A 13729-nucleotide genomic window follows, 5' to 3' on the forward strand; every position below is an offset into this window, starting at 1 on the left:
TTACCCCCACCCTATGCACTAATGCCTACCCATGAATTGGCATCAATTCCGAGCTGGTTCCTATCCCAACTGTACTTTTTGACTATAAATTCTGATCTTGGGCTAAACTGTCATTCTCCCTAGTAAAATCCACAATTACAGCTATACCCTCTTGCTTCATGACAATTGACAACCCATCTATTTCCAAAAGCCACTTGCTCGAAAATCAACCCATCTATTTCTCTGCTGGAACTCGTCATATCTATTTACAAGGGTGGGACAAATTCTTATTGAGCAAAGAAAATGGAGGTCTCGGTATTCATGATATAACCACTAAAAATTATCCTGGAGATTTATAACAAAACCCCGCAGACTTTGGGCCCAAATCAAATCCTCTTCCATAAATACATTGGCACTCAAAAATCCTTTTGAAATGCTGAGAAGAAAAAGACAGATTCACTTCTTTAGCGAGGAATGTTGGATTCTAGAAAGGATTTACTTAAGGGAGTCAGATGGCTAGAAGATCAATGTCTTCAATGATCCGTGGATTCCTAAGGTCATACCTTTGCATAATTCTGAGCTCCAAAATCTGAAAGTTGCTGCTTTTTCAAACAAAGAACAAGGTTGATGGAATAGAGAAGTTATCTCTTCCCTATTTGAGGAAAGGATAGCAAATCAGATTTCAAGTGTTGATGTACCACCGTATTCCAAAAGCGGGCAGGATAGACTCTGTTGGACTCTCACACCTCATGGCAATTTCACTTGTGCTTCAGGCTATAAGCTCCTAACTAGTCAATGGGCTACATCAACGACACTAATTTGCTTTTGCTGAGGTAACTTGGAAATATTTCTGGAACTTAAAGAAGTCACACCTCGAATCGTAAGCGCATCAAAGGAATTTTACCAGTTAGAGTCTCCTTGGCTAAATTTACTCATAAGATCGAAAAAGTTCGTGCCCTCTGTATGCAAGAAGATGAAGATATTGAGCACCTCTTTCTAAGTAGGAAGATCAGTGTGGTTTGGTTCCTCTTTATCCATTCATTTTGATGCCCACCCAGATTGGAGACCAGAACACTGGCTGAATTAATGTGGTGCTTATGGAAGGCAAGGTGCAGTAAAATCATGGAAGGAGTGGATTGACCTGGCAAAAGTTGACCCAATCCAATCTGAAAAAACAAGGTTAGGGTCTCATATTTAGCTACCTGAATGTGAGAAGGACCCGACCCGATCCAACCTGGAAAAAAACTTGATTGGGTTGGGTCCTGGGTCAACCCACTAACCTGATTGTCAAGTCTAATTGGGACTATTTATGCATTGTTAGAAGTTTCCACTCTTTAATTTTTTCTATTTAGTCTTTACTCTTTAAATTATTAATTGTTTAAGTTTTTTTTATTTTATATTTAGAATTTTAAGGTTAATTCCTTTAATTTTGACATTTTCATATAATTTTTCTTTATTTATTTTAAATTTCAATTATTTTTTGGAATGATCCAAATTGACCCAAGAGTAAACCCTAAACATTTAGAGTTAGGGTCTAACATTTGATAACCCAACCCGAAATTCAGTTCAACCCAAAATGTCTTGACCTAACCCGAATCTGACTCACCCATGACCCAACCCAATTGCCAAGTATAATTTGAACCCTTCTAAAGTCATCATGGAGGCCCAAGCCCTTGTATACCAGCTAGCACAATTTTTTATTTTATTTTTTTCTTTTAGCTTCAGACCAGCTAGCACAATTGAAACAGCATGAAAATACTGCTAGGTCCACCTCCTCGGTTATGCCACAACCCAAAGTGCTTCAGATGAGATCTGCTCTGGGATCTGAATTATTATTAGAGATCATTGGGGGGAGTTTCTGTTCGGACGTGTTATTAAAGAAGCCAAAATAGATCCAGAAGTGCACGCCCTGTTAAATCCTTGAAGGAGACGCACAGGTGAGACCCGAAATTCAATTAGATATCTAATCGTTGAAGGAGACGCACAGAAGACAGTGTATGCCCTGTTAAAATCCTCAGTCAGAGGTTCCTTGGTGAATTCACCCTTTCATCGCTGATTGCAGAGGTCTTCTGCTTGACTTCTCAAATGCGTCAGTCTCCACCTCGATGACAGGCAACAAAGTGGCTCATTTCTTAGCCAAGCATGGTCTATCCCTCCAAATTTTATTCTGCCTGTACTAACATCAGATCTGATCCAATGAAATGCCTACTCATGCCATTAATTTTTATGCTAACAAAACAAATTTAATGTGAGAGGATTATTAATTAATGAAATTAATGAGAGGGAATTCGAATTAGGCATTAAAATTCAAATTCAAATTTAAAATTATACCTTAAAATATATAAGAAATTAATTAATTAATGAGAGAGAGAGAGAGTTTAGGCTTAAATCTAATCTATATATTAAAGCAAAATGCACCAAGCTAACACTTTCCTACTTTCTCGTTGTTTCTGAAAGGCACATATCTTTTTCTAATTCTCTCCTCTCCATTACTCCATTAATTGCCTAGAATTCATCAACTTTATTTCAATCTATATTCATTTCAATTTAACTATATTTTTATATACATTACATGCATTTATATTAAACCATAATTATTAAATAAAAAATAATTATATTGAAATGAAAATATTCAATGATATATTATTAGGCAAAATAATCTACACCCACTTAAAAATAATTAATTTTAAGTTAATTAATTAAGTAATTTACATTTTAGAATAAATATTATTTAATTCAGTCAATAGATAAAACCATTGTTTTAAAAACCAACTTGGAGACTAAATAGTTTTTCCCTCCAGGTCATGGATCAAAAGTTAAACTGTCTAGATTGGACAAGTCAAATCATGACACTTCATTTATGTGTACATGTATAATATGATATAATATAATTACATTTTGTGTGTATGTTTGTTTTTATATCCAACTTGTATTTTTTATTTTTATTTTAATGTTTATAAATAAAAAGTGACAGAATTGAAATTTGAGTCCACAAAATTAGTTTTTTTTTTTTTTTTGTATAGTGGAGTTGAAAAAATCACCAAAAAAAACCCAAAATAATAAAAAAGACATCCCCAATTAGACAATTGAGCACAAAGTTAAGTCATCCATAAGTTTTCAATACACTATATATTGTAACCCATGACCCAGTGACTAGGTCAAAATGGGTCAATGATTCAATCTCCTAAGTCAAATGAGTATTGACGTCAATGGATTTTGACAAAATATAAAGTTTTAGGAGACCCATAATTAGAAATATGGCTAAGTGATGGTTCAAATTGTTTTACTGTCCAAGTCAATGACAAGTTGAAAACAGTGAATAAAACATCATAAAAATTATAACCCATTAATATTTCTTTTGAAAATAATAAAATTAATTAACCATAGTAAAAATAAGTTATTAAGTTACTTAAATAAAATGAAAATAATTATTAAATAGTATTATTGATAAAAATAAATTTATTGAAATGCTAAAAATTAATTAATTAATAAAAAATTAATATGATAAATTAAAAACTAATAACCATTTAAAATTAATACAAAACTATCTAACAATTATTAGTTTTATAATTAATTTTCACTAACTAATTTAAATTCCATTGGAAAAATAAAAAATGAATATTGTTATTTAAATTTAATGAGGATTAATGAAAAGAAAAAGTAATAAAAATTATTAATATTAAATATATTTTGATTAATTTAAAATCCACTTAATTTATATTTAAAAATAGAGAAATTATAAAAATTACCTTGGATTTCCTAACAATCCTATGAAGGTCCCCTATGTTTTGACCTTAACAAAAACTAGGGTTGTCAATGCTTAAGTCTGAGTCAAGTCTAGGTAGAACCAGTCCCAAAATGATAATTAATTGAGATAAAATCATAAGCCTAAAACCATCCTGTTTAATAGTCAGGTTTACCGGGTCTAGACCTGATTGTACTTAATCTGTATTTATTTATTTAATAAATTATAATTTAAATTTTGATAATATAACCTTAATAAAAATGATAGAAAAATACTAAATTATTCATGTTTTAATAAATTAAACATTTTTTACTAATATTATCTACCAATTCTACCATTTCAAATGTAAAAACTTGGTAAAAATTAAGAAAATATTATATATTTAATAAATGATTGATTTCAAGTCTACATCGGCATGGAATAAGAAAGAACTAGAATGGACTCAATTATTAATTGGGATTTGGGACAAAATCATGGAACCATAACTGCTTTAATCAGTTTACCTTGTTTAGGTCCATTGGGTAGACCTGACACATTGATAGCCCTAACTAAAACCTCTCATGTTATTTTGAAAAAAAAAGTGTAAATACCTTCCTTTTATTAGCATTCAAAATAGAAAATGTTGATATAATGCATTAAATTTTTAAATACCAAATTTACCCTTTAACCAACATCATTCAATGTAAATTTACTAAAATACCTTAAAAAAATATTTGCTTCATTTTTCTTTACTCTAGTCTTTTTACCTTCACCCAAGAAGAGTAGGTTTACTCTTTAGACTGCATTTGGAAACGATGCAAATATGTAGAGTGTAAAATGGTCCATATAAATTGCAAAGTTGGGTTAGTTTTGCACTGACAAATTTACCTTCTTACCAAACAAACTTTTAGCTGTAATGGATGCAAACACTAATTCCAATAAATCATATGCCTTTTTTTTTATCAAAACCCCACTTCAATGCAAATTTACTTCTTTTTTATTGGTGTACTTTTACATCTTATTATCAATGTAAATATGCATTGGTTTATCATTTGTCAATGCATAAATGTAATGTTGCCAAACACAGGCAAAAGTGAACCAAAGTGCAAATTTACCTTGAACCGGGATTTACACTCTATTTGCATCGTTTCCGAACACAGCCTTCAAAGTTGTGAGGCAAAACAAATTAGTAGAGGGTAAAGATTGATCCTTTAAATTTTGTATGGTAACACTTTAACATTGATAAGGGTATTTTTGTAATTTCAATTGCTCTTTTGTTCAAAAAAATATAGGGGTCAAAACAAAAGGCAAAGCCAAACTAAATGCAGAAATGCATAGTTAGACAAAAATCTTCTCTAAAAAGACCAAACTTTGCCAATGAGCGGACTGTTATGTTAAATTCCCTCATGATCCATCTCTAGGGAGCTAACATATCTACAACTAGGTCCCTAGCCTCGTTGAGTAGATGCTCTAGCTGCCATGGGACCTTGGAAGCTAGCCACCTAATTATATTTGCAAAATCTCCCTCAATCATAAATGAATTTAACCCTAGTTGTCCATCTATTCGAAGATCAATGAGCAAGGCTAGGATCTCTACCTTTGTGGAACTTTCAATCTCAATAGGCCCACTAAAAGCCCAAAAGGTCCCACCTCTAATTGGCCAAAAAACTCCCCCTAACCAACCAAACTAGGGTTACCCAAGGAGCTACCGTCAAATTTGAGAACAATGCCATTTGTGTCAAGTAGGGGTGGTCTACTAAGAGTGCAGGGTGGGGGGAAGGAGACCCGATCTTCTCCTCACACAAGGCACCTCACACCGACCTCACATGCACATCCTACCATGCATTGGGAACATCTTCCGTACTTATAAGTTATTATTCATGGGAGATGTTCCCAATGCATGGTGGATGTGCCTGTGAGGCGCCCATCCCGTTCGGGGGGAAGAAAGGGGATGAATGCAAGTAGATGACAACTAGGTTCTTTTTCATTTATTCCATATTAATTCCCATGAACTTACTACTAGAAGCCCAAAAATTACAATGGTCCACTATGTCATTAAGAATCTCCTTGAAAGATCTATTTTTATTCTAAAAAATGTGCAGATTGCAGTCTTCCCAAATGGTCCACATGATAGCTTGAGGAACAAAATTCCAATATAATTTCCCTCTCTTTCCTAAGCCTCCACACTACAATTCAAATTGCAGGCATGATGTAGACTAACCCAATTCAAATTTAAAAGAAGAAATAAAAGCCAGACCTTTTTGCTCACACTGCAATACACTAAAAGTGACTTGCTAAAGTGCGAGTACTCCAAATTCCCTGGTCTAACTGATTGGGTGAGATGCAAACATCAAAAAGCAAGGACTTTAAATTATAAGGGTCCAAATTTTCATGGTCTGTGAGGGTTCACCACCAATTGAATGTCCAAGAGACAATTGAGTTGGAATTTGACTTAAAGCTTGAAGTCATGCTTCTAGGGTTAAGGGAAAGTGATGAAAAAGACAAGTGAATTGCAAGGCTAAAGGACTACTACCCCAACACAAATCTGTCCAAAATTTAACTTGGGACCTATTACTTATTTGAGTGTATGATGTGGTTAAAAAACAATGGATAGAGGTTATTTATACCTTTCTAGATTGAATGAGCTCAGACTCTACTCTACTGGGGTGGAGGCTGCTATCCCATCCATTGGAATGTAACCTTAGTCCAAAGAATGTCTTTCTTATTTGGAAACAAAAATATAGGGGAAAATAAGATTTATTTTTACTAATATTGATAGTGGAATACACTACAATTGACCCAAAAGTAAATTGCTTTTCTCGTCTATGCAAGTGGTGGGGCAATGCTAAAGCACCTAGGTCATATGGGTTATTCCATGATGTTATAATTAAATAATAAAATTAAAAAAGATAAAAATACAATAAATTATTAAAAATAGAAAAAATATAACTAACATTATGTATTCACCATATTAAGAATATAAATATGATAAATAAAAATGTTTTTATTAATGATGGAAATAGAAATGTAAGAAGAAAGCTACTATTTGACTTGTGACCCCACCAATTAGGTCAAATAGTTCAATGGTTCAAATAGTTGGGTCACCATATTGTTAATTGAGCAAATGGTTCAAATAGTTTGATGATAAATGGACCCAAAAAACTAGTGTGATTGGTTAATTGGTTGATTTGATCATAAGATAAAAAGCACCAATGAAAAACCATTATTCTAAAAATTGAATGAAACCACATTTCCCTCTTAATCAAACAAGTGAACTTTTGACGTCATAAATTAAATATAAAATATAAAATATAAAAACATTATAAATTTTAGAAGAAAATAAGTATGTTTTTAATATTATTTATTCATCAAATTAAACAAAAATATGTCTAAAAATGAAAATTATTGTGAATAATGATGGAGATAATAAGAATACAAAAAAGAAAAAAATAAAATAAATGTATCAGCCATAGCTCGTTGACTTGGTCAATTAGATCATTGGTTTCACCAATACACACTATGCTTTGATTACTTGTCTTTTTTACATGGGTTTTGGTAAAAACACTAAGGGCTTTGTTAGTTTTCTTTTAACTCTTATTTCTTAAGAGGAATCTTTTAACTTTAAGAGAAAAATGATTGTTCGTTTTCTCTTATCTCTTAAAGTGTAACCGTACAACCTTTTGTATTCCAATGATACCCCCAAAAAGACAAACAAAAACTCTCATATATGAGGTCAAAAGGGATATTTGATAATTTTAAAAATTCAGAATTCATAACAACATTCTTTGCATTCAAAGTTCCGAGGAAACAAAATTTCACCAATACCAATATACCTCTTAATGTAATTATTGCACTTCTAGATGTCAAATTTCATAACAAATGAACATACCTTAAATTATTATTATTGTCGTTGTTTATTTTATTTTATTTTTTTTTGGTTATTGCATTGTTATTATTGTTGTCATTTGAAATGTACACATTTACTGGTTAACCAAATGAATGAGAGAGAAGGGGACTTGAAACGAATTAAGTGTACTGGGCTGTATCTCTTTCGGGCCCATATCGGCTGATACAGACACAAAATAGCTCGATCTGGGCCCGTATATATGTTGGATACATACAAAAATAAATAGACTATTTCTACACATTCAATGCATCGAGCCCGTGTTGGAATGATACTGATCGGCTGATACAATCCGATACATTGCGAAATTGTGAATCTTGCTCTTTCTTTAGCGCTTGGGGCCAATCAATCTCATGAGTTTAGAAATTCTGTTGGATCTTTTGCTTATGATCAAAAGAAGTGGGGAGGGAAAGGAAGATTTGAAGAAATTTAATCGTGGCCTAGTTGCAATGTTAATTTATTTGTACTAATACAAAATTATGATAATGCAAATGATTTTAGATGCAAATTATGATTTGTTTGATTGTTTCTATTTAAAAATTTACCTTATTTGCTTGATTGTAGTACAAATTGAGTAAAATAAGACATGAATCAGAATTAAGTAAAAGTAATTAAACCAAAACTTTGCATTAATTTTATTTGCACTCTCATGCATCTGTACCAGTGCAAATAAAAATGCATTACAACCAAATTGAATTATGCCCTCAAGGACATATGCCCTGTTTGTCCTTTTTCTTCACGTTCCTGTCCGTTCAATATGCTATTCACTCTTCAGTCTTCTTACGAAGTCCGAAGCCCGGCAACCTGCGGCTCATCCTGTTGTCTTTGTCTCTACCCTCCTCAAACCCAACAGTGTGAAGCTATCAACATAGCAAAGTTTGTTCGTCATCGTCAGACCTCCTCTAGTTCGAGAGGGTTTTGGAGTTTGCCCAATATTTAAATAGCGAAACATGTGTATTCGGTTTTGCCTTTCACGCCTCACGTCGCACTCCCACGCCTCACGTCAGACGCGGTAGGGTCGTTTGATTGGGTTTGCTTGAAACTCGTTTCTGAAACTCCGATCAACATCTCTTTTCACTTTCGCGGGAAACTGGTAGGATTAACTCTCCCCTCGGATTTTCTATAATCTTCTTCCCGCCCCGGATTTCAAGTTCAATTGCTCTATTGTCTCTTTTCTTGATTCTGAATTTTATTTTATTTTGAACAGATCGAACTATTTTTTTAAAGTTCTGAACTAGATTTCAGCCAAAAATCTGTACTTAGATTTCTTCTACTCGCCTCTGTCGATAAGGCTTCAACGCCGCAACTTCTCCCCTCCGCCATTCAAGCAAGCCTCAACGCCGCAAAGAGGTAATACAGGTTATTGGTTCTGTCTGTTTCAGATTCCTTAATTTAATTAAGTTTTTAAAACAAGAACATTGTGAATTATTCATTTGAAAGAAAGACTCCAAGTCGCCTCTGTTTTCTTGTTTGTTTTCATTGGTTCTGGTTGAAGAATGAAGCATTCGGAAGCGTCGTTGTTGTGTGAAGGATAATAATGGAGTTGATTCTCGGTTGAGAGACTTGTTTGTTTGTCCTCTTTTTCCATTTGTTTGTTGGATTCTTTCTGTAAACGGGTTATCTCGTTGTCAGAAGTAAGTGTGTAGAAAAAACGATTTTGAAAAATGAAGCAGAGATGCCCTTTTAGTTCATGGTAATTGAAATTTGTGTCGATACACAAGTGGTTTGTGTTTCTTCCCTTTTTCTTTGAGAGAAGGAAAGTATAAAATATATTAGCTGAGAAAAAAATATACAAGTATGGTCCTCTGTACAGTAGTACTTCATACAAAAAGATCCTTTAAGGACCCCCACAAAATTTACATTCCAGAAAGTGGACGAGAGATCCTCAGGACTTAAACATGTAATAGTTGGCATCCAAACTCTCAACATGCCAACCACCGAGTTGATAACCACCTCCTCCAAAGTCGGTTTTTGCTCAAAAGTTCTACTATTCCTTTCAGACCAAATTGCCCACAGCACAGTTAGAGGAACCACCTCCCAGCAAGCCTTCCCTCTCTTAGACATTCTTTGAATCCTCCACCCAGCTACAGGACCTTCCCTTTCACTCTTCATTCATTTTAGAATTTAAGTAAGGAAAGATAGTGAGCAGAGATTTAAGTTTAAGAACACATCAGAGATAAAGAGTAATCTTAAATCTCTAATGGCAACCGTTAGCTTACAAGAAAATTTTGAACAACCGTGGTTTTTACAGTTGTAATCTTGAAGGGAAGAGATAAAATTATCCCAATGGATGGACCTGGCTGAATTGCAGCTCCCCAATTTAAGTCACTAGAAAACACAGGTTCCTGGATCCCAAGGCCCATCTTTTCTCTCAATCATTTCAACTGAAGCTTTAGAATCTTTCTCCATCTAGATTCTAGAACCTAGTTTAATTTGATTTAATCTAGGATCATAAAATCTCTACATAAAACCATGATGTATTTTTCATTTGGAGAATTGATTTGAGGAAACAGGGCGATGCCAAACGTGATTCTAATCCTGAGAAACAGGAATTAGATGAATGTACCAAATGCATCTAGTGATTCTCTGATGAGAATTTTCAGAATTGTTGCCAAACTGGGCCTTAGTTTCTCTTGTTTCTCTTATCAACAGGTTTTCTCTGCTCAGTTTTAGATGAATTTAATTATTCTGATACAAGTCTGACTCAATTTTAGGTACAACAATGGTGTATTGCAAGTTTTGTGCAAAGAATACCATATCAGAGCGAGATCCTGTTGGCGGCTTCTTGTAAGTAGCTTAATACTTTTTTGTTTTCTTAGTTTTTATTTCCATCTCAACTGTGAATCTCTTGGTTTGTCTATTTTTTTCCTTATTTGTTTAATGCATGAGTTGTTTCAGTAAATGTAGTTGTTTCTGTAAATTTGGCTAATTACGTAATAATTCTGAAATATGGTCTAATTTCGTCATTGGGCATATTGCCTCATGCGTTCATCATATAACTCTCTACTTTCCTTTTGATTTGTATTTTAGATCCTGTACTTCTTGTGGAAAGGTCATTGATCAGGATGTGTACTCCACCGATGTTAGCTTCATCAAAAATGCTGGGGGGCAGGTATGTTATTCTTCTATATTTTCTCTCTTTTTTTGACAGCAATATGATAAAAAAGCCATATTAATGTAAACGAGTTGTTCATGTTTCTCAAATAAAGGACCCCAATATTTTCTGACTAGTGTTTTAACAAGTTTTCTTGAAGTCTTGGTTTTCTACTGGTGTTATACATGTGCATTTGTCATAGACTATGACCCTTATTTTTTTTCCTAGAAAAATTATTCTAGAATTATAAAACAAAGAAATGGGTGACTTTGTTACGAGGATGTAACATATTTTATTTTATCATGTTTTGGGGTGTGTGGAAGGAGAAATTTCACAGGGTTCTTTGGAGCCAATTTGAAGGCACTTTTGTGTCTTTTTGAGCATGCTTATATCCTTTTCATTGGGCTGGGAGTGCTTGAATTAAATTTGGATATGCCTATATCTGATTTGATTCAATTTGTTTGCAGCCCTAAAGTTATGTGCAAATTAGGAAAATAAAATACTAGAGTGCCCCAATGGACAGGTTAAATGGTTGGATAAGTGCTACATAAAGGTGTTCAAAGTGAAGATTTGTAGTTTTGGAGAGTTGATGTAGTGGGGATTTTGGTAAATCCCCTTCCAAAGGTGGTGTGTGTGTGCAGCACTCTTGGACCATTTACACCTGCTTCAAAACCTTCAATGTATTCCAATTCCTTTCCCTTGTCTAATAATCCTACTACAAATTTCTGCTACTAATACAAGCAACAAAGGAGAAAGAGGATCACCTTGGTGAATACCTCTAGAAGCTTGAAAGGATTTAATAAGCAACCCATTCACCAAAACTAATAATGAAACCAACAAAATAAAAGAGAAAATCAACTACTCCATTTCCCCCCAAAACTCACCATACGTACAACTTTGTCAAGAGATCTCCACTCCACATTTGTATTGTATGCCTTCTCAAATCAATTTCACAATAATACCTGGTCCTGTACCTCAGTGTAGATTAGCTCTCCTTATCCTCCTTGTGCCACACCCTACAAACTTTATGTCAATAACCAATCAACCATTATTATGGTTGGTTCTTTGGGCTAAGTTTGGATTACATTATGCTCCAAAGAGTCAATATTTGAAGAATGATTTCTGAGCTAATTAGCTAAAAATGATTCTTTTTTTAAGTTTCATCTTTTAGCTTCAAAGAATCAGTTCTTAAAACTGTTTTGAGCCTAGAAAAAGAATTAGTTCCGACAATTTTCAAAATTTCAAACTTAAAAGTGGTTGCTTGAAGTTCTTTTTTGTGGGCTTGCCTGCCAATTACCAGTGGTCTATCATTTTTTTGAGTTGTCATTGTAAAGGCTTTCATTGTATGTGATTTGTGCATATCATAGGCATACTTTTGTAAATGATTTGAGTGTGTATTGCCCTCCTTTTTGATTACTAATATGATATAATCTATTACCATTTATCAAAAAAATATTGGAAATTATTCTCCAAAAGCATGCCAAACACAGCCTTAACCTGCAATTCTTTTCTCATATTTTGCTCTTATTGTTTGCTGACTTTTGTTTGTTTGCAGAGCCAAATGTCAGGTAATTTTTTAAGGACTGTGCAGAGTGACTATTCTGAGTCACATGAAAGGACTCTGATGAAAGGTACGTCTTTAATATTTTATTCATCTAAGAGAATTTTTGATATTCTTCTCTTGTGCAGTTAAAAATTTGAATATACACTGAATGACTGAATACCTGGTTATGAACTTATGATTGCATGCAATTGGAATATGGTGTCAAAGTCTCATAGAGAATGTGTAATATGAGATCCTTTAATTGCATTCAACTTGAACAAGTTAAATAGTTTTGGATCCTTTATGAGAAGCTTTTGGTCCTTTAGTTTCTCCAAATCATAGTGGCTTCATCACAGCTTTGGACTTCTTTAGGGGTATTCTTGACAATAGCTTTTTAGGGAGTCTAGGATGGTTAGGGACTGGAGGTCCTTTTAGAAACTCTTTGAGAGAGAGCCTTTGAGTTTGGTGTGCTCTCTAAATTGTCCATCAATTGGAAGTGTAAGGAAACTTCTAAGTGGTTGATTATTAGACAGATGAAGGGAAAGGCAGAAGGTTCTTGGCTACCACATTATCATCCTAGCAAATGTTCACGTGCTTTGCATGTGCAAATTTTAGATGACGGAGATGATGGTAATAATAGAAAGCTTGGCAAGGGATCTGAACTTTAAAAATTGGCTTACCCAATCAAACTTTAAAAGCTTGGAGTTTGATGGGGATTCAAAGTTGGTTGTTTCATGGACTACCAACAGGTGCAATGCACCTTGGATCTACAGACATGCTCAAAGGGAAATAGAAAGCTTGGCAAGGGACCTAAATACTAATTTTACCTGGACAAGGACTGCAAATGGGATGACCGATACATTAGCTAAACAGGGGGTCTATAGGCAGCAGTTGTTTTGGGATTTATTGTAGTATTTTGGTCTCTGCTTCTCAGCTTACTGTTTCTTGGATGAAATGTCACCTCTCTTATGTAACTTAAATTGTCTTATTTTAATAAAATCAATTTATTCTTGCTGATAAAAAAGGGTGATGGTAATAATGTGTCCAAAATTTTCTACAGTTCTTTTTTATATTTCTATTTGTATAAAAATAACTCTTATTTATGGGTCAGAACAATGATGTTGTTCTCACCTTTCTTCTATGATGATATATGGAGGAAATGGGGGTAGGTGGCAAGATGCTCTTAAAAGAAGAAAATTGTGCATCAATCTTGGTCACCTCCTATGGAAGGTTTCGTAAAGTTAAACTTTGATGAAAGTAGCCATTGGCAATCTGGGTCCTTTTGATAGGAATTCTTTTAAATGTTTTGATGTGCTTTCAGGCTTGAAGATTAACTTAAACAAAAGTGTTTTGATTGACAAGATGCGTTTGAAGATTGTGCTGCAGCCTTGGGGTGCCTAATTGGTGAATTTCCTTTTACATACTTGGGGTTACCTATTGGGGCAAAAGCTTCACCTTTTTCTACATGGCAGCCGGTGTTGAACA

The 13729-nt window shown here is 33.9% G+C and overlaps 1 protein-coding gene across 1 annotated transcript in view; it reads left to right on the forward strand.

Annotated features, from left to right (window-relative positions):
- The first annotated feature begins 8305 nt into the window (after window positions 1-8305).
- Window positions 8306-13729, forward strand: part of LOC148845799 (Cyclin/Brf1-like TBP-binding protein) — a 74656-nt gene continuing 69232 nt past the window's right edge. The window contains exons 1-5 of the mRNA XM_088955509.1: window positions 8306-8700; window positions 8815-8957; window positions 10322-10394; window positions 10638-10719; window positions 12257-12332. Coding sequence (XP_088811635.1) covers window positions 10330-10394; window positions 10638-10719; window positions 12257-12332 — 223 coding nt within the window. The 5' untranslated portion in view covers window positions 8306-8700; window positions 8815-8957; window positions 10322-10329. The remainder of the gene's footprint in view (window positions 8701-8814; window positions 8958-10321; window positions 10395-10637; window positions 10720-12256; window positions 12333-13729) is intronic.

The sequence above is a fragment of the Nelumbo lutea genome, chromosome 7 (assembly GCF_056320005.1).
Source record: "Nelumbo lutea isolate HS-2025 chromosome 7, American lotus-T2T, whole genome shotgun sequence".
Lineage (NCBI taxonomy): Eukaryota > Viridiplantae > Streptophyta > Magnoliopsida > Proteales > Nelumbonaceae > Nelumbo > Nelumbo lutea.